At 38.8% G+C, this 24,951-nt stretch overlaps 1 protein-coding gene across 1 annotated transcript in view; it reads left to right on the plus strand.

Annotated features, from left to right (window-relative positions):
• The window catches only part of PGM2L1 (phosphoglucomutase 2 like 1), a 55,649-nt gene extending 37,343 nt beyond the window's left edge, over window positions 1–18,306 (plus strand). Inside the window, exons 8-14 of the mRNA XM_007520243.3 lie at window positions 15–112; window positions 1,904–2,084; window positions 4,714–4,807; window positions 5,133–5,262; window positions 5,456–5,645; window positions 11,028–11,161; window positions 13,115–18,306. Coding sequence (XP_007520305.1) covers window positions 15–112; window positions 1,904–2,084; window positions 4,714–4,807; window positions 5,133–5,262; window positions 5,456–5,645; window positions 11,028–11,161; window positions 13,115–13,217 — 930 coding nt within the window. The 3' untranslated portion in view covers window positions 13,218–18,306. The remainder of the gene's footprint in view (window positions 1–14; window positions 113–1,903; window positions 2,085–4,713; window positions 4,808–5,132; window positions 5,263–5,455; window positions 5,646–11,027; window positions 11,162–13,114) is intronic.
• The last annotated feature ends 6,645 nt before the right edge of the window (window positions 18,307–24,951 follow it).

Here is a 24,951-nt window from a genome sequence, read left to right on the forward strand (position 1 = left end):
GGCTACTCTTTCAGGAGCTTTCTCTAAGACTGGCAGAGAAAGAAAATGCTCGGATAGTGCTCGCCACAGATCCTGATGCAGACCGACTGGCAGTGGCAGAACTTCAGGAGAAGTAAGTAGAAACTACTGTTGGGTTAAAACTGTAAACTTTAGGGGGGGGAAAACCACTTTGGGAAATAATTTATAAAAATAAACAAATCTATAAGCACATTACCCATGACAATATTTTGATCTCTTCTTCCTGCCTCTTTTACTCAAGTATTTATATAAATTTAAGTAATGATACTATATACATTTTTATATCTTGACTAGTTTACACTTAAGTATGAGCAGGTCTGAGAGAGAGACTTTGCCATGAATGTGGCCCAGGTTTGAACCCTGTACCCTATGGGAAGTATCATAGTACTGAAGGAAGTTCTGGTTTTGTGGTGTCTCTCCTTTTTGTTTCTCCATCTAAATGAAAAAATGGCTCAGAATGGTGAAATCACATATGTGTTAGGCCTGAGTTCTGAGGAGAGGAGAGGAGAGGAGAGGAGAGGAGAGGAGAGGAGAGGAGAGGAGAGGAGAGGAGAGGAGAGGAGAGGAGAGGAAAAAGTATTTTCCTCTGTCCTTAAATATTCTTGGGAAATACTGATCTTTTAAAATGGCAAATATCCTTTTTTAAATTTTTATTTATTTATTTATATTAGATAGAGACAGAGAGAAATTGAGAAGGGAGGAGGCAATAGTGAGGGAAAGAGACAGAGAGACACCTGCAGCCCTACTTCACCACTTGTGAAGCTTTCCCCTTGCAGGTGGAGACCAGGGGCTTGAACCCAGGACCTTGCGCACTGTAATGTGTGCACTTAGCTAGGTGTGCCACCACCTGGCCCCAAAATGGCAAATATCCTTATCAGTGTATTATTGATTTCCTAACCTTGGTCCTTTCTGTTGCTGTGTATTTTTTGTCATTTAAATATTGTGATAATTGTTGTTATATACATGTTATAATTTTCCTTTTATTTTTATTGGAATATATTTGATATAGGGCCATATAGATAGTGACAGGGCATGTGCCTTGCCACAAGCACAATCCAGGTTCAAACTACAGCACCACATCAAAGTGCTACAGACTATCACTGAGGTGTCTCTCTCTCTTTCTCTCTCTCTCTCCCCCCCTCTCCATATCTCTCTCTATACCTCTGTATATTCATCCAGTACATACACTTATGAAACATGGACAAGATATTCTTTAAAATTTCCATAAATGCTTATTAGGCCACAGAATAAAATTTTCATTCAGGGAAAGGCTCCTAGTGACCTCATCAGTAATATAAACAACATATATATATATATATATATATATGTTAAAATCAGCAATACATTAATACACGTTAATATATTGTAATGTGTTTGCCATTGTAGCAATAATGAACATCTATATCACATCATATTATTATCAGTTTTTATTAGTAATTGTAGTCATCACTAATTTTTCTTATTACGCAGAAGAATGAAAATAAAATCCAATATTTTAAAAAATATATTTACTATCTAGAGACAGAGAGAAATTGAGAGGAGCAGGGAGATAGAGAGGGAGAGAAACAGAAACCTGCAACCCTGCTTCACACCACTAGTAAAGCTTTCTCCCTGCAGGTGGGCACCAGGGGCTTGAACCTGGGTCCTCGCACACTGTAATGTGAGCACTTAACCAATTGCACCACCACCACCTGGCACATATATATATATATATTCATTCCTATCCTAAGCTCACTTGGTCAGTAAGAAAAGTAGTAGTAAATGTTTTCTGAAAAATCATATATAATACTTTTTTAAATTTTCCTGTCCAAAAAGTTGTTTGTAGCTCTCTGAATAATAATGAAAATGTATAAAGCTTTTATTTCAATTTTCATTCTCTCTACAGTGGTCATTGGAAAGTGTTCACAGGGAATGAATTGGCAGCTTTGTTTGGGTGGTGGATGTTTGATTGCTGGAAAAAAAATAAATCAACAAATGCTGATGTGAAGAATGTTTATATGTTAGCCACAACAGTCTCTTCCAAAATTTTGAAGGCAGTTGCACTTAAAGAAGGATTTCATTTTGAAGTAAGAATAGATCTTATCTATGTATCTAAACTCATTCCTTTAAAGCCATCTTCCCCAAAATGAACTTTATTGAGTCCATGTATAATTTCTTTCTAATTTTGTTCACACGACCATTTTTTCTAATTCTGTTAACATTTTCTTTTCCTATCTTTCTCTTTCATCCCTTCCTTCCTTCCTGTCTTTCCAGAGCAATTTCTCTAGCTTATGGTGGTATGGGGGATTGAATCTGAGACCTTGGAGCCTCAAACATTAGAGTCTGTTTGCATAACCATTACGCTTAATTCTGTTAACATTTTCTTAATCTTCTTGATAGTTTAAACAAAATGAACCAAATTTATCCTGTACATACACTTATGAAACATAGGCTATTCTTTAAAATGCTTATTAGCTCACAAAACAATATTTTCATTCTTGACCTAATCAGTAATATAAACAACACTACAAAAAGTATAAATGTCACTCGTCGCTTGCTTGGGCTCTTTAAATTCTGTCTTAAGAAGCTCTGCGAATGGGCATTGCCAAGTGCTGGCCTGGCTGCAGCCAAAGGTTTCAGGCTGGAGCCTTCACCCCACATTGGAGTTGAGGCACTGGGGTAAGCTCTGGTGCAGTAGTAGCTCTCCTCTCTATCTGTCACTCTGTCTGAAATAAAAAAGAGTGAAGAAGTTGGCACAGGAGCAGTACCACATAAATAAAAAAAATTAAGTAGTCATCTAAATTGCAAACGAAGACCCAAAGATTCAGCATTTAAAAACAAGTAGTGACTTTTTTTCAGCACAAGTCTTTAATCTTTGTCTTAGGCAGCAAAACTGACCATTTTTGCATCCACTGGAATGAATGCCAATTAAGTTGCTTTTACTCTATGATTTGTCCCAAGTGTCAGTGAAAAATGTCACCTTTGGACTTTTTCTTTTCTTTTGAGTCCCAATCAACCTATGGATCTTAACACTAATTGGCTGTTTGTAAAAGAAAATTGAATTTATCTAATGAAATAGTACTATTAACCTTGGGCTTCTAAAACACAAATAGAAAATAGAAGAAGTTGAAAAACTATACCTAAAAAAATTATAGAATTGGGAGTTGGGCGGTAGCACAGCAGGTTAAGCGCAGGTGGCGCCAAGCGCAAGGACCTGAGTAAGAATCCCGGTGTGAGCCCCCAGCTCCCCACCTGCAGGGGCGTCGCTTCACAGGCGGTGAAGCAGGTCTGCAGGTGTCTATCTTTCTCTCCCCCTCTCTGACTTCCCCTCCTCTCTCCATTTCTCCAACAACGACATCAATAACAACAACAGTAATAACAACAATAAAACAAGGGCAACAAAAGGAAATAAATATCTTTTTAAAACTATAACAAAGAATTATAGAATTAACATTCTGAAATATTATATTTTCCTTATATGCATGAAAAGAAAAATGTACAGTGAACACAAGATAGGGACAAAGAAAAACATGATTCTAGAGACCAATACTATAAATGTGCTTTCTTGTTTTTTGTTAGGAAAGGGAAAGCCCCATAAGATCTAGCTTTTTTGCCACTAATTTCCTTTTTTGTTTTCTGCTCTTTTAAAACTTATATTTTATCACTTTATTGGGGGAATACTAGTTTACAAGAAAGCTGTTGTCATGTGGATTTTTTTCCCCTCTAGTAAGGAGGTAGAGAGGTGTAGTGGTGAATATTAAGTGCACATTTTGCTGTCTTTAAGATGAACAGTAGCTCATCAGATGAAAAGTCTTCCAGTTATTAAGGACTCAGTAACTTTCATGCCAGGATTATTTAGGCCACTGTTTCAGCATAAGGCACACTTGGCTCAGGCATGTCGTGATAGAGATGAAAAGTGCATAATTTAACCGCTGTCTTCTGGTACTTGCTTACTCAGCAGCACTGTATCACCACCTTCAGAGGTACTTGTATATTACTGCCTGTTAGTAAGCTTACCAGACAGTGTCTGAAAAGTAATGCAACTTAATGCCATGCTCATGTCTTACATGCCATGTAATCTGGGGCAAATTTACTGAGCCTGTATCAGCATTAAATGTTTTTTTGTGTGTGTGAGCATTAAAAAATATACTGGGGGACTGGGTGGTGGTGCACCTGGTTGAGCGCACATGTTACAGTGCACAAGGACCCGGGTTCAAGCCCCCAGTCTCCATCTGCAGAGGGGAAGCTTCACAAGTGGTAAAGCAGGGCTGCATGTGTCTCTCTGTCTCTCTCCCTCTCTATCTCCCTATTCCCTCTCGATTTCTGGCTGTCTCTATCCAATAAATAAATAAAGATGATAATAATAAAAAATTTTTAAAAGTCAAAAATACATTTAAAAAAAAAGATACTGGTATAAAGTATCAGTCACAGTGCTTGAGAAATAGCAGCTAATTAAAATTTGTATGTGTTTGTTTCTCTATGACTCTACACATCACCACTTATAAATATTGGATTATAAATGTTGTAAATTAACTGTTACTGGGCTTGATAAACATTCAGTCATCGGTCATGGCAGTGTGTATCCATGAACCTTTGTAAGCATGTTTTCAACCAAAGACCATCATGAAGATTATATATGCATTTAGCAACAGGGTTTTCTCTAATATGTATTGATGAGAGAGTCACTTAACTAGAGTGGCCTCCTCTGCGTTTCAGGAAACATTACCAGGTTTTAAATGGATTGGAAGTAGGATAAAAGACCTCCTCGAAAATGGGAAAGAAGTCCTTTTTGCATTTGAAGAGTCTATTGGTATGTAGTTAATATTAAAATCTTTACAATTTGAGAAGTTCTTTTCATGTAGCAATTCTATAGAGAGGAATTTTTGTCTAAGTTCTGCATTTTGAGTTGTAAAAAAAACAGAGAGAACTCAGGAATGTATAGATGCATTTCTCATCAGAAAAAATAAAAATAAGAATAAATGCCCCTACAGGTTCCCAAAATGCCTTGGGTCTTAGTGGGCTTCATTTATTCCTAGGCTTCTAAGTTGACTGGTTCTTCAGGAAAAGTATAAATTTATTGAAATTACTATAGGTTTAAGTTTTCCTCTTTCTTCAAGATGCTGTTTGATCCTTAGGTTTTCTGTGTGGAACTTCAGTTTTGGACAAAGATGGAGTGAGTGCAGCTGTTGTTGTTGCTGAAATGGCATCTTACCTGGAGACCATGGGTATAACATTGAAACAGCAGCTCATCAAGGTTTATGAAAAGTACGTTCTACTGTCCTAAGCTTCACTGCGAGATTCTGCACTGCTTCTAGCCTGCTAAACTTGTTCTTAAGAACTAATCTTTAAAAAGCCATACCGAAATGTCTGAATTAATGATGGTTACTTTCTACAAAATGCTAGTAGGCTTTAGCTTTTTCCTGAAATCTGATTTTAACACTTTTAACTCTTTATTCAGATATGGCCATCATATTTCAAAAACTTCATATTTCTTGTGCTATGATCCAAGTACCATCAAAAGTATATTTGAAAAGCTTCGCAATTTTGATTCTCCAAAAGAATATCCAAAATTTTGTGGGACATTTGCTATACTGCACGTACGGGACGTTACTACTGGATATGACAGTAGCCAGCCTAATAAGAAATCAGTAAGTGGTTATTTCCTTTTAAAAAGTTTTGAGCAATTTGTAGTGATTCATACTTTAGTAAATTAACATCATATCTCTCCAAAGCAATGGCAAATTCAACTAATTGGCTTTCGAACTCAGATGTTACCTTTATCACTGACCAAGCATGTTACTTTCTAGGGGTGAGACAGAGACAGAGACAGAGACACAGACAGAAGGAAGGGTCTGAATATTCGGTTACATTGAAAATAAAGTCTAAAAACCTCTCATTTCAAAGCTATGTGTCTTTCTAGCTTTATCTTCACTTTCCAACCTTCTTGTCCTCTATACACCAGCCAAATAAAATAATGTATAACTTTTACTTACTTATTTATTTATTCCCTTTTGTTGCCCTTGTTTTTTATTGTTGTAGTTACTATTATTGTTGTCATCATTGTTGGATAGGACAGAGAGAAATGGAGAAAGGAGGGGAAGACGGGGGGGGGGGGGGAGAGAGAAAGATAGACACCTGCAGACCTGCATCACCGCCTGTGAAGCGACCCCCTGCAGGTGGGGAGCCGGGGCTCAAACCGGGATCCTTACGCTGATCCTTACACTTTGCGCTACCTATGCTTAACCTGCTGCACTACAGCCTGACTCCCCAATGTATAACTTCTTACATGCATACATTTCTTAACATTTCCCCTTTTGTGGAAGAGGAGAAACGGTAATTGAGTTTTGTTTTCACACCTGTGAGGCATGTGCTCTACCACTGGTCTGTATCCCCAGCCCACAGATTTCTCTATATTTCCTAAAGCTTTTTCTGCAGTCTCCCTTTTCTGTAGGTTCACACCTTAGCCATTATCTAAGACTGAAATGCCATGTCCTCTGTGTAACCTCCAAGTTCCATAACCGGTGATCTTTCTCCTGAGGTTTCACCACCTGCGCTGCCTTCCCTTGTGCCATTTCTCACTTTCTCCTGTGAGTTATTACTGTGCTATATAAATCCGCTCCATTTCTGGCATACCTTTATATATTTTCATTCATGAAATTGCCATACTGTCTCAAGATTCTATTTTGGAAAATTGCTTTTAAAGATTTGTTTTGTTTCTTATATATGAGAGAGACTCACATGACACACACAAACATTTAGCAGTGGCACACCTGGTTGAACGCACATGTTACCATCCACAAGGACCCAGGTGCAAGCTCCTGGTCCCCACTAGCAAGGGAGAAGCTTTACAAGTGGTAAAGCAGTGCTGCAAGTGTCTCTCTTTCTGTCTTCCTCTCTATTTTTCCCTTCCCTCTCAGTTTTCTTTGTCCTGTCAAAAGTAACAAACAATAAATACCATTTTTCAAAAAAGCACCAAGAGAAAGAGAAGTCAGAGCATAACTCTGGTATATGCAGTGCCAAGGATCAATCAGGAACCTCAGACATGCAAGTCTTAGCTGTGTCCCCAGCTGCTGTTTTGGGGAAATCTTTAACCTCTTGTGTTAAGGTACTAAGCATACTGTGTTTGTATCTATTCATCTAGTCAACAAAATGCTGGTTCAGTGTTAGAACTCTGTGCATATGCATATATGTGTGTCTAGTTTTCTGTGTTTATAAACTATGTCAAGACAAGAACAGGGCAAGGCAACATAATGATGGCACACAGGACTTGCATACAACAGGTTCCAAAATCAATCCCTAGCAGCACCTATAGCCAGAGCCGAGTGGTATACTGATCAACAATGACAAAAAAATAGCAAGTAGCTAAGGGAATAGTTCAATGCATAGAACATTGGACTTCTATTCCTGAGGTTCCTGGGACAGTCCCCAGCACTACAAATACCAAGTGATGCTCTGACATGTCTCTTTCTCTTCCTTTGTGTCTCATATAGAACTCTTCCATGTGTAATAAAATAAATTTTGTTTTAAAAGTGAAGAGCCAGATCCTTTGCTTCTTTTATTTCTCTGACATTGCTGCACTTAGACTAGTTCTTGCATAATGCTTTCCCCTCTTAACTTCTTTTTAAAAATATCTTATGTATTTATTTTTAATGAGAAGGATATGGAAAGAGACTGAGACACCAGAACACTGCTCAGCTCTGACTTATGGTGGTGCTGGCTATGGAATCTGGGACTTCAGAGTCTCAGGCATTTAAAAAAATTAGCATTTACTTATGGGGGGGTCACAGAGAATCCCTCTGAGACATGCAATTCCAGGGATCAAAATCGGGGCTTATGTTTCTAAATTAAAAGTTCTAGCCTCTGCACCACCACTCAGTCTGCTGGGATTTCTCTATATGGGAACAAACCCTAAAATGAAACTGAAATTACAAAAAAAAATTGACAATTTAGGCCAAAATTTATTCTAATCTTGTTTTCAAAAGTGAGTTTGGTGTGGAATCCTATCTTTTAGGTCTTCTTTAAGCCTTACTGTCAATCTACTTTCTTCAGGGAACTATTTCTTGTTTCTCTGACAAACCTGACTCTCAATCTCATAAAACCTTGGATTTGTCTTTTCTACAATCCATCAAAGTTGAGATTGTTTGTTCAGTGCTTCTGTCTCCCTGGAAAACTGTAAACTCACTGCATGCAGATGCCAGGTCTTTTTATTTTCAATTACTTGATAGAGAGTTAGAGACAGAGGTAGAGGTTGAGAGACAGAAAGAGATAGAGTGAGACAGAAAGGAAAGGAAAAGAGAGGAGAGAAGAGAGGAGAGGAGAGGAGAGGAGAGGAGAGGAGAGGAGAGGAGAGGAGAGGAGAGGAGAGGAGAGGAGAGGAGAGGAGAGGAGAGGAGAAACACCTGTAAACTGTCCTACTGTGTGAATCATGACCCCTGCAGGTGTGGGGCAGGGACTTGAACTCCGTTCCTTGTACATGGTAATATGCATGGTCTACTGGGTGACCCCCCCACCTGCTACTGCCAGAACCTAGTGTAGTACCTGCCCCCACTGTAGGTGTTCCAGGCTTCTTGTTACTACTGCATATAACTAAGTGAACATTAAAACTAATCATGCCAGGAGTCGGGTGGTAGCACAGCAGGTTAAGTGCAGGTGGCACAAAGCACAAGGACCAGCATAAGGATCCTGGTTCAAGTCCCTGGCTCCCCACCTGCAGGGTGTTTGTCTTTTTCTCCTCCTCTCTGTCTTCCCTTCCTCTCTCCATTTCTCTCTGTCCTATCGAACAACAACAGCATCAATAACTACAACAATAAAACAAGGGCAACAAAAGGGAATAAATAAATACTAAAAAAAAAAAAATAGTCGTGCCACACATCACACTGTGAGCATGAAAAGCCGTTGTGCTATCTTCTGAGTCCCTTAACATCTTTTAAAGTGTAAGATAGCTGGTATTCAGAGTGCTTTTCTGTTCTTTACTGATGCTTACAATAATTTTTAAGGCATATGATATGTTCCTTTCATATCCAGGTAGCTAATATATTGTTATTCCTTCAAGTCACTTAGGGTCAAAGACTGCCCGAGTTCTTTCTCCTCATATTGACATTTACCTGTGTGTTCAACAGACATTTTTCAAAGTCCTCCTTTGCTGCAGGAATGGGCATGCTGAGGCCACAGCAAGATAAAGCCCCTGTTTCTGCAATCAAGAGTCTAATGAGAAAAAATAAAAAATAAATAAAAAAAAAAGAGTCTAATGAGGAAATGGACAAGTATTAGTGGTTATTTTACAAAGGTCAATATAGCAACAGCAGTGATAGGATTGGACAAAGTTGAGTTAAATAAAGGATAGGATAGGGGGAGTCGGGCTATAGCGCAGCGGGTTAAGCGCAGGTGGCGCAAAGCCCAAGGACCGGCATAAGGATCCCGGTTCGAACCCCGGCTCCCCACCTGCAGGGGAGTCGCTTCACAGGCGGTGAAGCAGGTCTGCAGGTGTCTATCTTTCTCTCCTCCTCTCTGTCTTCCCCTCCTCTCTCTATTTCTCTCTGTCCTATCCAACAACGACAACAACAATAATAACTACAATAATAAAACAACAAGGGCAACAAAAGGGAATAAATAAATAAAATAAATATTTAATAAAAAATTTTTAAAAAGTAAAAAAAGGATAGGATAGGATAGCTAGTTGATTATCTGTGAGTGAAAGAGGAAAGGAGAGATTTGTCTCAGACAACTAATATGAGGTGGTACCACTGACAGGGAGATGTGTTCCAAGAGAACCAGTCAGGGAAAATATCACTATCAGTCCATCTGTCATAGCATTCCTTCCCCCTCCCCCCACAATGCACATGAGTTGCCCTCACAGACCGAGCAGTGTGTTATTCCATATATTCAGTGTCAGTAAACCTTAGTTTCTTTTTTCAGTTTCAGGTAAAGGATAAAAAAGAATTGTGCCCTGTAGGTGGTTTTGTCTATCTTTTACGCTATGTTTACTCTGCTTAGGAGACCATTACCAAGCTGTTTGTGAAAATGCTTTGTAACTAGAAAGCACTTTGCAAATGTAGGAGTGGTTTGCACTTTGGAGCAAACACATTTAGCTTTCACTTCTTGCTCTTCCATTTAGCTGATTATCCTTCTTGGCCTCCATCTATAAATTGGCAGCAACATTTACTTTACAGGGATATTGCCAACACTCATATATCTGGTGTGTAAGGTATAAAGCCAGTGACTCTACTATTATAATGGATTTTTTTTGGTTGGTTGGTTGGTTGGTTGGTTGTTTTTTTGCCTCCAGTGTTATTGCTGGGGCACAGTGCCTGCACCATGAGTCCACTGCTCCTGAAAGTTTTTCCCCCCTTTAGTTGCCCTCATTTTCTTTTAATCATTGTTGTGGTTATTATCATTGTTATTGATGTCGTTGTTGGATAGGACAGAGAGAAATGGAGAGAGGAAGGGAAGACAGAGAGAGGGAGAGAAAGATAGACACCTGAAGACCTGCTTCACCACTTGTGAAGCAACTCCCCTGCAGCTGGGGAGCTGGGGGCTTGAACCGGGATTCTTGTGCCCGTCTTTGAGCTTTGCCCCATGTGTGCTTAACCCTCTGTGCTACCACCCAACCCCCTATTATAATCACTTAATATATCTTAAGTACGTAGAATGTTTATGTGTCATGTAAATAATCTTTTGTATTTTGTAATACTTTAAAAAAATATTTTGTACTTGTGATTGACAAAAAACATAGACTATTTACTCTCCTGGCTATTTTGAAGCATACACTTTGGTGATGTTAACTGTATGCACACTTTCATGCAGCAAAGCTTCCAAACTTTTTCGTCTTGCAAAACTGAAACTCTAGATGCAAAACCCAATACGGAAAAGCTTCCATTTTCCCTTTGCCCAGCCCTTAGCCATCACTATTCTTTCTGTTACTATGAATGTGTCTACTTTAGATAACTCCTGTTAAGTGCTACACATTTTATAACTCTCAAAGATGAAAGAGATAGAAAGTATAATTAAGCTGTTGTTACTATTGTGCATAGGTGCTGCCTGTGAGTAAAAACAGTCAAATGATTACCTTTACTTTTCAAAATGGCTGTGTGGCAACTCTCCGGACCAGTGGGACAGAACCAAAGATTAAGTATTATGCTGAGATGTGTGCATCACCTGACCAGAGGTGAGTATCTGCTTAAAAACAGCATATATATATATATATATATATATATATATATAATTTTGTATACAAGTCAGTTTGCCCACTTAAACACACAATTCAGTGGTTTTCAGTATAGTCGTAGGAAGCCACTGCAGTGGCCAATTTCAAGAGAATTTTTTGTAATTGCCGTCAGTGACCATTATTTTATATTTCCCCAAATCTTTGCATTTAAGAATATATTTTATTTCCTTAGGGGGAAAGAGACTTCCTGAAATCAATGAAAGCAGAATTTTTAAAAAAATATTTATTCCCTTTTGTTGCCCTTGTTTTATTATTGTAGTTATTGTTGCTGTTGTTATTGATGTCGTTGTTCTTGGATAGGACAAAGAGAAAATGGAAAGAGGAGGGGAAGACAGAGAGGAGGAGAGAAAGATAGACACCTACAGACTTGCTTGAACTACTTGTGAAGCGACTTCCCTGCAGGTGGGGAGCTGGGGGCTCAAACCGGGTTCCTTACCAGTCCTTGCGCTTTGCGCCATGTGCACTTAGCCCGCTGTGCTACTGCCCAACTCCCGAGAGCAGAATTTTAAGGAAACTAAATTAAAGGGGCCAGGCAGTGGTGCACCTGGTTAAGCACTTAGATTACAGTGTGCAAGGATCCGGGTTCAAACCCCTTGTCCCCACCTACAGGGAGACAGCTTCACAAGTCGTGAAGCAGGATTGTGGGCATCTCTCTGTCTCTCTCCCTCTCTATCTTCCCTTCCCCTCTCAATTTCTGTCTCTATCAAATAATAAATACATAATATTAAAAAAAAGAAATAGGGAGTCGGGCTGTAGCGCAGCGGGTTAAGTGCAGGTGGCGCAAAGTACAAGGACCGGCATAAGGATCCCGGTTCTAACCCCGGCTCCCCACCTGCAGGGGAGTCACTTCACAGGCGGTGAAGCAGGTCTGCAGGTGTCTATCTTTCTCTCCCCCTCTCTGTCTTCCCCTCCTCTCTCCATTTCTCTCTGTCCTATCCAACAACAACAACAATAATAACTACAACAATAAAATAGCAAGGGCAACAAAAGGGAATAAATAAATAAAATAAATATAAATAAATAAATAAACTAAATTGGGTGATGCTATCTTTGGTTTAAAATGAAGAATTATTGTTAAAACACTAAAAACTGGGGTCTAGATGGTGGCGCACCTGGTTAAGTACACACATTACAGTGCACAAAAACCCAGGTTCAAGCCCCTGGTCCCCATCTGTAGGGAGAAAGCTTCACAAGTGGTGAAGCAGGATTGTAGGCATATCTCTGTCTCTCTCCCTCTCTGTATCCTCTTCCCTCTCAATTTATCTCTGTCTCTATTCAGTAATAAATATATTACAATTTTTTAAATATATAATTTGCAAATAATAAAAGTATAAAAACCTGTTGATTGGCTTACAAAATCAATGTGAAGGCAATTTTTTTAAAAAGCTTTTCTACAAATATTTTTTGACAAACATAACTTTTTTTGATGATTTTGAACGGCACAATTATAAGTGTGTGTCATATTTGAAAATATTCTTTCAGACATAACTCCCTCTGCTACTTGAAAATTGAAAGCTGTGCCTTCTCATCCTGTGATACCTCTGTTGAGTACTCAAAACATTTCAGGAAGCTTTTGTATCTTAATACCTGGGACCAAAGTCCCAAGCCATTAAGTTGCCTGACCCAGGGCCTAAGATATATGGCTATAACTTACTCATTTGTCATATACAGATCTCCTTAGAATGCAGTGCAACATCAGTTTATGAGAGTGGGTCTTCTTGTGTGTGGTTTTCCCTTTTGGCTTTGTTTTATTTTAACTGAATGAACTTCAGTTTTGTTTACCAACTATTAATGGTGCCATGAGGTTTATGATCTCTTTAAAAACTAAGTAATTTAACAAACTGTAAAGCTATGAAAATAGAGAATTTCAAAACTCTTGATCTTTTCCCTCAGTGACACTGCCTTCCTAGAAGAGGAACTGAAGAAACTCATTGATGCTTTGATTGAGAATTTCCTTGAGCCCAGTAAAAATGGACTGGTCTGGCGCTCTGTTTAGTGTTCCCCTGCCCACCTTTACTTTGTACTAGACATGGAGCTCCATGAATATGAACATGGAGCTTAACAACCAAGAACTCTGTGTATTGAACGTGTGTTAGTCTTCTCAATCTTATCTGGCCAAATATCTTTTTTCCTTTCTTTCTTTTTGGTTGGCTGACTAAACAAACTATATACACTTGAGATGGTGTGGTCTGGGGTGAAATTGTTCTTATTTTTTTCATAGTACTGAATACAAGTTATTAAGCTAAAGGCATTACAGTAAAGTACCGTTTTTCCTCTAACAGAAACAAAACATTATCCAATATGTACTCCCATATTAGATATTAAATTTACTTCCATTTTCTTGTAATTGCGTGTAGCACAATTTAAAAAGTCAGATAACTGTTAGATAATGGTATAGTTAAAGAAATTAATCTATACAATTGGCAAGTAAGTGACCTTGTTCCCAGATCACTGTGAAAAGTGTTATTGTTACATCACAAGTATTATCTTACAAATTAGAGTATTAGAAATAGTGTATTTAGCACTTCTCACTTAGATCAGATGTTACAGTGTGTGGTTTCTGCGCCTGTCTTTTAGGTGTTGGTACAGTGTAAATGTATGTATTTCAAATCCAAATATATCCTATGTATTTAAAATCTAGTGTTTACTAAAGGTAAAACAATAGTGGCAACACTCCTAGTGGTTTGTTCCTGTAAAAAGTCTCAGTGCCTTTTCCAGGGTCTGTTATGAAGTGAAACTGTTTGTGCATTGAGTATAATTTAATCAGTTAACTTAAAATTAAGGAAAACCTTTCAAACCATATAGGTGCTTCCCTTCTATAGCAAATGGGTTTGCAGATTTTAAGATCTTATGAATGTAAATTAAAAGCTTAATAAAAGCAGAGCCAGTGTAACTATAATTAAGGATATTCATGTTAGAATTAAGCATCACTCACCACAGTCTTTAAAATCTTAAACAAAAAAAAAAACTGACAGAGAAACAAACTCAGAATTTATTTAAAAGTCTAACTATTAAACTACGTGGTCAAATTCTTTCCTTTGTCAGATGAAGTAATGCTAATAAAATCAAATGAAGTAATGAAATAAAACATTCAGGTTTGAAGTGTTATGACACAATAAACTATAGGTTTATATTAAAGTCATTTATTCTGGCATCTTGTGGGCTTGTGGAGAGTTTCTAATCTCAAGAGTACTATCTTTTTTAATGTGGAAAAATTTAGAAAGGCATTTTTAGTTTATTCTGTAGACTTCTAAATGAAAACTTGAATGGACAGTGTTGTTTAAACTTCTTGGAATATATCCTCTCCTATATAACTCAGAGAATACTTCAACATGTGGTATGGTGTAGTGAAGATGTAATAATAACAAGACCTTACATTTAATCATACTTAAACCACTTGCCTATGAGAGGTAACTGTTATTAGAGATTTTATTTCCTAAAGAAACACAGTAATACAGAATTTGAGCTACTTAGGTTATTAAATCATAGTTTGGTTTTTTGAAGCTGTCAGCTAATATGTAGTTAAACCCATATGCTGGAAATTTATTTTTCAAATTATTGTATTGCCACTATTGTTGATGTGTTCCTGTCTTCCTTCCTTATAGCTGGATAGATTGTAAATAGGTAGCTAAATGTAGAACACCATATTTCTGAATGAGTTTGTTTTCAAAGACTTTGCACTGAAGAAATGTGTAGAATGATTTGTTTTAATTTGCTTTTAGGAATATAGGTTGTAATCTAGGAAATTATATTCTATAGAGTGGTATAAGCAATGTTATATAAATGCATTAAAATATGTATATTTGGCTTTAATATTTGTATTACAATGACTGAAGAGTAAAATGTAGCTGAGAGCCCATGGATTATTCCAAAAGCCATGTCATGATTGTCACTCTATGTTAAAGAGAACAACTATACTCAAGTGCTTTAGTGTAATGACAAATATAAGTAATCTTAGCATGAGAAAAAGTGTGGATTTTTATTTGAAAAATTCAGAAGTCCAACATTAAAATTAGTAAGATTTAAAGATGTTCATTAGTGTAAAACTGAAGGAGATTATTTGGTTTTAGCTCTCCAGTCTCTCTGTGCATAATACTTAACATGAACTTGGCAGAATAGGTATACAGCACCTAAATGGATAAATTTCGTGGTAGACCAAACCAACCAGGAAAGACAGAATTTCTCCCCAGGAGGTCTCAGCCTCGGGCTTTACATTATTTATCTTTTTCCTTATGAACAATTGCATGGAATCAAAACTGAATTACTCAGTTCAGAAGAAAGAAAGAATTTGTGGGGCAACATCATCCCAAAGCTAAAAAAAAAAGTCCCAAGTTTTAGAAGGTAGAGCAAGTATACCCCTCTTAGTTCAACTTAACTTCCTGGTAAGATGTTGTCTCTTAAGGTCAAAAGGAGAAGTGTGAAGGGATATTGCCAAAATTTAAAAAATAAAATATAGAGCAGAAAATAAGCCCTAAATGAAAAATTCATAGTTAAGGTAATATAAATCTAGATAGGAGAAAGCTATTGAGATAGTTTAGTGAGGTCTAAGTCACTGAGTTTTTTGTTAGAAGACTCAAAGTAAAAATATGACAAACTGTTACTTAACTCTAATAAGGATAGAATAAGAGGGAATAAGGATCTTTCTGTTTTAAGATTCCTTGCTTTTTAACTCAAAGTGGAACAAAGATGATGTCATAAAGAGCACTTCACGGTAACACTTCACTCCATATTAGGAATAAAGTTCAAAAGATAGTTTCTGTACATGTTGAGTGGTAGATGCATGAGTATAATTAATAAAAACTTGCTTGTGTATTATTTGTAATTTAACTTGATAAATTAAGTGGGACTTGAACACATTCTTGTTCATGTTGAAGCATGTATAGCACTGTGATTTTTGAGGTGTTTGTTTTAAATATATTGTTATTTGGATGTAGTAACTTTACCAGAGATTCTGAGATATTGGATACCTTAGAATATATAAGTAAGTTTCCTGTTTCTAAAGCAAGTTGCAACAGAAACATTAGCTGGAGCTTAATGGAGAAATTGTTCTATGAACTGCTAATGTTGGTATTGTTTTCCATTTGTTTATGATGCTTGAAAAATCCAAATTCCACTTGGATAAATTTCACCCTCTGCCCCTTTCTCACTACCTCCCCCTCTTCCCCAAGGCTCCTCCCACATTTTGTTACTGTGAAAATTTGGTCCTATTACCTCACTGATAAATTTTAACTGGATTCATTCAGAATACTCTAAATTATGTTGGTTTATGGACTGTTGTTTTATTGTGAGACTATTTAAGATAATGTAGGAAGTAACTTTAAATCTTCAAAACCTAGTTTGGTCTGTCTGGTATTATTATGTGCTAATATTATTGTGATGGCCTTTCACAATTCACTTGTTTTCTGAGATTGTTTTAGAAGCTTATAAGAAAAGAGTCATACTAACCAAAAGGAATGGTCAATAGAGCAAGCATTTTATTTCAGGTTTCCTTGTACTTTGGGCATTCAGAGTTAAGATCTAAGAAAATCACTTATATTTGTCCCTCAAAGCATCTAGCAAGTCATAAGAAGTCTAAGTAGAAAAAGGAGAATGTATCATTGTCTCCTTCTACATAGCATGATTTTCAATCTGGTAGAAACAAGGCTAGTGTTTACTTGGTTACTTTAAAATATATGCCATCCTGCCTCATTCACTATGCCATCCTTTCTCTTTGTTAGTTCAAGACTGTACCTAAACAAGAGAACATACAAGAAAGTGTACAGTGACCTAAATGAGGATAACGTGACATATACAGAGTGTGCTTCTTCAATTTTCCCACCAGTTTCCCTGGGACCTAAAGCAGAAAAGCGGGAATGGGGGTAGGGAGTGCAGGGCAAGGAACCTAAGAGCAAAATCCAAAGGCTCACTATTATCATGACTGCTTAATATAAAACTTACTACATCAGTATTCAGAAACAGGTACTATCAGAAAGGAGCACAGTGTTTATCACAGAGCCTCTCAGTTGTCTTCTCACCCCTCCAGTTGCTCCATATCCCTAGGGGGACACAGCTTGCCTCTAGTATGAGAAATTTCAATAAAGAACATATCGATTGAGTTGTTGGAAAGGTCATGTTGCATTTTTGCATAGAAAAACAAGTCATGGCTTCAACCCAACTCCCTGCCCTTTAGAAGCTGACTTTTGAAAGTATTAATGTCAAATTAAATACACATATTACAGCTGAACCTTACAATGTATTGTCGAGGTGTTAATTGGCCATTTCTCTTGAACTTGTAGGCATTTCTTGGCTAAGAAGGACATCCAACTATATAAGCTCCCTTCAAGCAGGGATCATGGCTTCCAGTTTTCCAGATCCATGCATGCCACCTTATACAGTGACTGTAGGAGGGTCCTTAATTGGTACCAACAGGAATTAAGGGATTTACTTTAAAGAAGCAAATAGTTGAGACAACCAAAAGCATTTTTCTAATTCAGCTTTAAAATTCTCATTTCTGAAATTTGTAATAAGTAATGTGTATTAAACATGCTCAACCTTAAATACTCAATTTTTTTAAAGAGCAGAACATATTTCTAGTTGAAAATTGTATTTAATGCCTAGCATTGTATACTCAAAGCAAGGTGTTGCCCAAGAAGGCTAAGAAAATATCTGTGTAGACTGAATATCACTAGTATAAGTGCCATTTGAGGCTACTAATATTACCTTTCTAGGGAGTCACAACTAATTTGATACTATTTGTTTTTGCTCAATGTTATAACTCATATCTTACAAGAGTCACTCAGGCAAGTGTCTACATCTATATACAGTGAGGCCTCCTTGCTATAGGCTAAAAGAAACTTAGTACACATCATTAAATATGCCAGGATGAAGTGTATGCAATTAAGGATGAATTATTTTTCTGTGTATTAGTAGTTCAAAATTGTACTTCGGTTTCTGTCAACATCTTCTCATTTTTCCCTCTGAAAAAAAGTACCAGAGTGTATCATTCATACTGCCTATGAGAATTTGCACTTTTACGTATTTATGTGTGGATTTCTTGTGGTTTTAGCCAAAGGAAGTGTTATCAGTAATAAACAGGTCTTCACACATGTGAATGTCTGCATAATTTTTTATTATCTTAGATACTGCATAGCTCATAAAGTTTGATCTATCCAAATTGAACATGCTTTTAAAACTATATGTTTAAGGATTCTACTTTGAGCTAAAGTGACTATTCTAACTCAGTAAATATTTCTTATTTAACCTATCAGAAATCCCAGTGGAAAAAAATGGAAAAAAGTTCTTTCCATTTCATTTTTCATACTCTTTCAGTTGATCTAAACTGCCTGCCTGCCCATGTTAACATTAGCACATGGGCCAACTTTTTTTTCTCTTCAGACAAAAGAGAAATACGGAGAGAAATAACCTCCAAAGCATCCTCCGATGCTGTGGAGGCTGGGCTCAAACCTGGGTGGCTCGTGGCAAAGCAGGTGCACGACCCAAGTGCACTATTTTGCTGGCCCTACAAATAGCATTTCAATCACCAGGTGAGAATCACAGGTTAAACAGAGGGTCTCTAAGAGATGAAGTGGGGGAGAGAATGCACAACTAAATGGAATTCAATTATCAGTTGGAATATGTACTTAAGGCTCTCCAGTGGCATCTTGCCAAAACATTTTTTAATTATTTTTAATTCTTTTTATTTGACATGCTAGAACTTAGTGTATGCATAATTCCAGCACTCCTGGAAGACTCCTCCTTCCCCACTTTAATTTGAGATGGGGGGCTGGCAAAAACAGCTCCTTTGGATATAGTGTGTTGCTTTACCGTGTGCATGACCCAAGTTGGAGCCCAGCCCCCACCATGTTGAAGGAAACTTCAGTGCTGTGGTATCTGTCGCTCTTCCCTCCCTTTTTCTCTCTCTGCCTCTGTCTCTAAAATGAAAAATTAAAAAAAAAAAAAAACAGGGAGAGGAAGTGAGGGAGAGAGACAGAAGGAAAGACGCCAGAGCACCTGCTGTGCGTGATCCTCCCATGTGGTGCAGGGGGTTGAACCTTGGTCTCTCCTCAAGGTAAAGGGTGCACTCTACTGAGTGAGCTGTCTTCAGGGCTTCAGACAAGTTTTGTTTTAAAAAGGTCAGCAGAGAGTTTTATCTTGTGTTCAACTGAAGTCTACCCCCTGCAGCTTCTACCCTTTGCTTGTACTTGGAAACTCAGTCTTAGACAAAAGCTCATTTCCTTTTCATGCAAAAATCTTTTCCTCTCAGACTAAACAAGTTGGATTCTGTTCCTGTTCCTTGTATGACAGATAGGCTTTAGAGTCCCTTCATCTTCCTTATGACAATGTGGGTGCTTCTTAAAAGTTGGGTCTATGCCACCGAGTTGCAGATGCTGCCATCATGCCAACCTGACTTCCCTGAACAGATGACTTCACCAATGTGCCCAGGAACCCCACTTCCCCAGACCCCTACCCCACTAGGGAAAGATAGAAACAGTCTGGGAGTATGGATCCATCTGCCAACACCTATGTACAGCAGAGAAGCAATTACAGAAGCCAAACCTTTCACCTTCTGCCCCTCATAAAGATCTTTGGTCCATACTCCCAGAAGGATAAAGAATAGGAAAGCTTCCAGTGGAGGGGATGGGATACGGAACTCTCGTGGTGGGAATTGTGTGGAATTGTTCCCCTCTTATCCTACAGTCTCGTCGATCATTATATCAATAAAAAAAAAAAAAGCTGGGTCTAAAAATACACTACTCAAGAAATGATCACACCAGCCCTGAGTGGAGAAAGGATTTTAAGGAGGCTGAGTGGTGGCGTACCTGGTTAAACGTGCATATTACCAAGCACAAGGGCCTGGGTTAAAGCCCTCACTCTCCACCTGCAAGGGGTCCGCTTCACAAGCAGTGAAGCAGGAGTGCAGGTGTCTCTCTCTTTCCCTCTCTATCTCCCCCTCCTTTCTCAATTTCTCTCTATCCTAGCTAATAAAAATTAGAAAGAAAAAGGTGGCCACCTGAAGTGGTGAATTCGTAGTGCGGGCACCGAGCCCCAGGAATAACCCTGGTGACAAAAATAAGGGACTGGGCGGTAGCCCGGTGGCTTAATCGCACATGGCTCAAAGTGCAAGGACTGGCATAAGGATCCCTATTCGAGCCCCTGGCTCCCCACCTGCTGGGGGGGGGGGTCCCTTCATAAGTGGTGAAGCAGGTCTGCAGGTGTCTGTCTTTCTCTCCCCCTCTGTCTTCTCCTCCTCTCTCCATTTCTCTCTGTCCTATCCCAACAATGACAGCGATAACAACAACAAAGGGAACAAGGGCAACAAAAATAGGGAAGAATGGCCTCCAGGAGCAGTAGATTCGTAGAGCAGGACCGAGCCCCAGTGATAACCTTGGAGGCAAAATAATTAATTTAATTAAGAGTTTTAACTTGACAGGGAGCATTGCCTACAGGTGGCTCCTGGACACCTCTCCACTTTGCAAACCCTCAATCCAAGAATCACCCCTTTCCCAAAAAGGCTTACCTACCAGTCCTCTCACCCCCATTTCACCAAACAGAGTGGGCAGAAAGTTAAGAGTATAAAAACATTAAACTGGATCAGAGTTGTTTCTAGTGGTTCACCATTCCCATATGGGCACACCGCCCCCTGGTGGACAGGGATGAACCGAGTCCCAGGGGACAAACTCAACTGCTCTGGAAGGAACCCCAACTCAAAGCAAGCATCCCCACCCACTCCACACTTACAAATGAGGAAAACTATGTTTTCTGTAAAAATCCTTTGGTGGGGATTGAGTGGTGGTGCACCTGGTGCACCCCATGTGAACTTGGGTTCAAGTCCCCCAGTCCCACAAGCAGTGAAGCTGGGCTGCAGGTGTGTCTCCCCCTTACCCTCTCTATTTCCCCTCCTCTCCCAATTTCAACCCTATCAAAATAAAAAAAATTAAATTAATTTTAAAAAAAAAGAAAAGAAAAAGGGGAGCAATCACCACCAGAGCAGTGGGTCTGTTGTGCTGGCACTGAGCCCCAGTGATATCTATGGTGACAATAACAATGACAACAACAATAATAATACCCTTTGCTGGCCAGAAAGCCTGAAGATGAACAAAGATATATTTTTGAAAATAAAATCCTGTCACTCTACAAATTATTTTTGAAAGCTGTCCGATTATTTCTTTAGTTTTCACTTGCTTCTTGTTATGATGTTATCACACAACTAGGAGCTGTGAAGCTGACATCTTCAATATTCTGCCAAGATATTTCCTCAGCTGAAGCAAAGCTTCAAAGTATTATCCCTCACCTTCCAAGTTGCCACAGACAATGGTTTTGCCACTATAAAACACAGATTCTCATTTTTCCAACATCCAATAGCAAATTCCTCACCAGTTACCCAGACTTCACTGTTTGCTAGTCATTTTTTTTCCAAACTCTGCCTATCCCTAAACCCAAAGCCAACATCATGAATTCTAGCATATTGTCAAAGGTAGCAGTTCACTTTGGATACCAGTTTCTTTTTCCCCAGAAGTTAGTAACTTAAGACAACTAATATATTGCACAGCCCAGTGGTTAGGTGATCTGAACTGAGGTTAACTGGCTTTATCTGGGTTCACTGATCAGAGGGTGGTGAGCTGCCAGGTTGAGGGTGGCCTGAGCTGGACTGCTGCAGCTCTGCCTCAGGTAATTTCAGACTTGAGCAGGCCAGCCCCGACTTGCTCACAAAGACACGTTGGCAGGTTTCCAAAAGAGCCCCAAACCTGCAAGGCCTCTTGAGAGTTAGGCTCAGAATAGGAACTTTGTCCTGTTGGTTACATTTTATTAGCCAAAGAAAGTAATAGCACTTTCAAGATTCAGGAAGGGTTGGGAAATCGATCCCACTCCTTACTGGGGGAGATGCAAAGCCACATAGCAATGGGAAGAAAGGACATGGTGGGGGGGGGGGTAGATGGCATAATGGTTATGCAAAGAGACTCAGGCCTGAGGCTCCAAAGTCTCAGGTTCAATTGACCATATTTCTTCAAAGGCCAGCCTCATAATGAAATCTAGTGTGCATCCTTTCCTGCATGTTTACAATTATAATGTGTATATAAAGTGTATAGTATTTAAAATATTTTGTTTTAAGTTATTCTCTATATTAAAATGTGTGTAATGCAAATATAAGACAACAAATAAAATGTACTGTTCTTTCCTTTTTGTGTGTGTGTGTTGTTTTCCATCACTGGAGCTTTAAGAAAAAAAGAAAGACACAGGAGTTGGGTGGTAGCACAGCAGGTTAAGCGCACGTGGCGCGAAGCGCAAGGACTGGCGTAAGAATCCAAGTTTGAGCCCCAGGCACCCCACCTGCAGGGGAGTTGTTTCACAGGCGGTGAAGCATGTCTGCAGGTGTCTGTCCTTCTCTCCCCTTCTCTGTCTTCCCCTCCTCTCTCCATTTCTCTCTGTCCTATCCAACAACGGCTACATCAACAAAAACAATAATAATAACTACAACAACCATTAAAAAAACACCAAGGTCAACAAAAGGGAAAATACATCATAAAAAAAAGAGAGACATACAGAGAGGTAAAAAACAGCATAGTCCTCTAATCTGAGTCAGGCCCAAAGCAAAGCGAACACACTATCCAGGTGAGCTGTCTTATTAGCCCTAAAATCACCTTTGTACCTACTCCCCAGGGGAAACACTTCCCCAATACATTTTAAGCTCTCTGTGCACTTCTCCTGACCAAACATTCTTCTTTCACCGAGGCTATAAAACAGCTTCCCAGCTGGCTTTTCTATCTCTGGATTTGCTTCCTCTCATAAGTGTTACCCACTGTAATAATGATGATATTTTTAAAAGCAAAAGTCTAATCACATCTTTATTTTGTTCTGTTGCTTCCCACTTACCTTAGAATAAATCTAAATTCCACCTGAGTCATGTTTACACTCCCCCACTCACTGTGCCATGCTTTTTTTTTTTTCTAAACTCATCATTGGTCATTAGTTTTAGCTCTAAGAAAGAGATGTCCATAGCACTTTCTCCTACATGTATAGATCAGTGTTACTCCTGACTGTTTACTTGTTAACCCTACTTGACAACAAGGGCTCTGGCAGAAGGGAATCCATCTGGCTCTTCTGATGTGTCACTCGATGTCAAGCACAGTGCCCAACATCACAGATGGTGTGTGTGTGTGTGTGTGTGTGTGTGTGTGTGTGTGTGTGTGTGTGTGTGTGTGTGTGTGATGGGTGTGTGTGTGTATAATTTGAGCTGGTTTCTGAGTTCCACCAGAGGGCACTATGGGAATGCCTCAGATCTCTCCTTTAAAAAATCAGTAACTAGGAAAGATTCTAAGGATTTGAATGAGGTTGTGATTTTCAAAGGTGGTGGTTGTTTTATTTTGTGTTAAGTGGACTCATTCAGTCCACTAGCAAGATGTATATTTGAGTCATCTGTGAGTTTATAAAGGACTGAAGTAACCTCTGTTAGTGTTACCTTTATGCTTGTAGTGGTTCTTCAACGTGGAATCTTTGTTTCTCTTTTTATCACTTTTTACTAGCGACTTAATACTGATTTGTAAAACTGTAAGATAATAGATGTATAATTCCATATAGGTCCCACCACCAGAGTTCTGTGTCCCCCTCCCCCTCCACTGGAAAATGTATTAGTTCTCCCAAGGTCACCAATATGGGCTGAGTCTATAACTATCTATATCTATATATATTTCCCTTTTTTTAAACAGCCCTACCTTCACTTCCTTTCTAAGTCAGCCCTACACTTATTACTACTTCCAGTTATCTTTCCTTTTTTCCTCCTCTTCTCTCTCAAATAAGAGAAGCAGTGTCTGGCTTCATCTGGTTTCCAGATTCACTTCCCTTTCATTGATGGTATAAAAACAAGATTCCTGGTGACAAATGCTTCAGGTCCTGGTGGAATGGGGGTACAGAGCCCTCTGGCTTACTTCTCTTATCATTTACTTCTCTGGGAGTATAGGCCAAAATTCTTTTGGGGGTTCAGAAGGTGGTAGTTCTAGCTTCTGAAATTGCTTCTCAACTGGACATAGGCGTTAGCGGGTTGATACATAACCCTGGCCTTCAGCTTGGAATTTTACAAAAGCTTTCAAAAATATGATTTAACTTATTTTCCACATGAGCTGCTAGGAACCAGAATAATGATTATTATGATGTCTCCATATTAAAGACAAAAACTTTGGAAGTCACCTAATGATGTGTTCTCAGTACAGACATGCCTAAGAATCTCCACTCAGTGCTGAAAGTTGTGCCCATGTGCCAACAACTGTCCTGTAAACCATTATCCTCCCAATAAAAATTTAAGAAAAGAAAAAATGTAAACTCCAGGGGCTGGGCACTGACACACACACATTACTACACACAAGGATACCAGTTCAAGCCCCCATCCCCACACGCAGGGGAGAAGCTTCATGAGAGATGAGGCAGTGCTCCAGCTGTCTCTCTTTCTCTATCACTCTTCATCTCCACACTCCTCTCACAATTTCTCTCTGTTCTACCAAATAAAAGCAAATTAGTAAATGAAAGACAATAACGGCTACTGGGAGCAGTAAATTAGTCCTAAAGGCATCCAGCTCCAGCAACAGCCCTGGTGACAAAAGGGTGGGGGGGAGCTCGAGAGAGGAAAAGAAAAGAGAGAAAAAGGAAAAGAAAGCAAAAGCAAAATGCTAGGCATTGTCTCCCCTTCCCCTAGGTTCTGTTTCAATGAGCCTATGTGGGGCTTTGGAATCTAATTTTTTCGTTTTCTTTTTTTAAATGTG

The sequence above is a fragment of the Erinaceus europaeus genome, chromosome 17 (genome assembly GCF_950295315.1).
Source record: "Erinaceus europaeus chromosome 17, mEriEur2.1, whole genome shotgun sequence".
In the NCBI taxonomy this organism is placed as follows: domain Eukaryota; kingdom Metazoa; phylum Chordata; class Mammalia; order Eulipotyphla; family Erinaceidae; genus Erinaceus; species Erinaceus europaeus.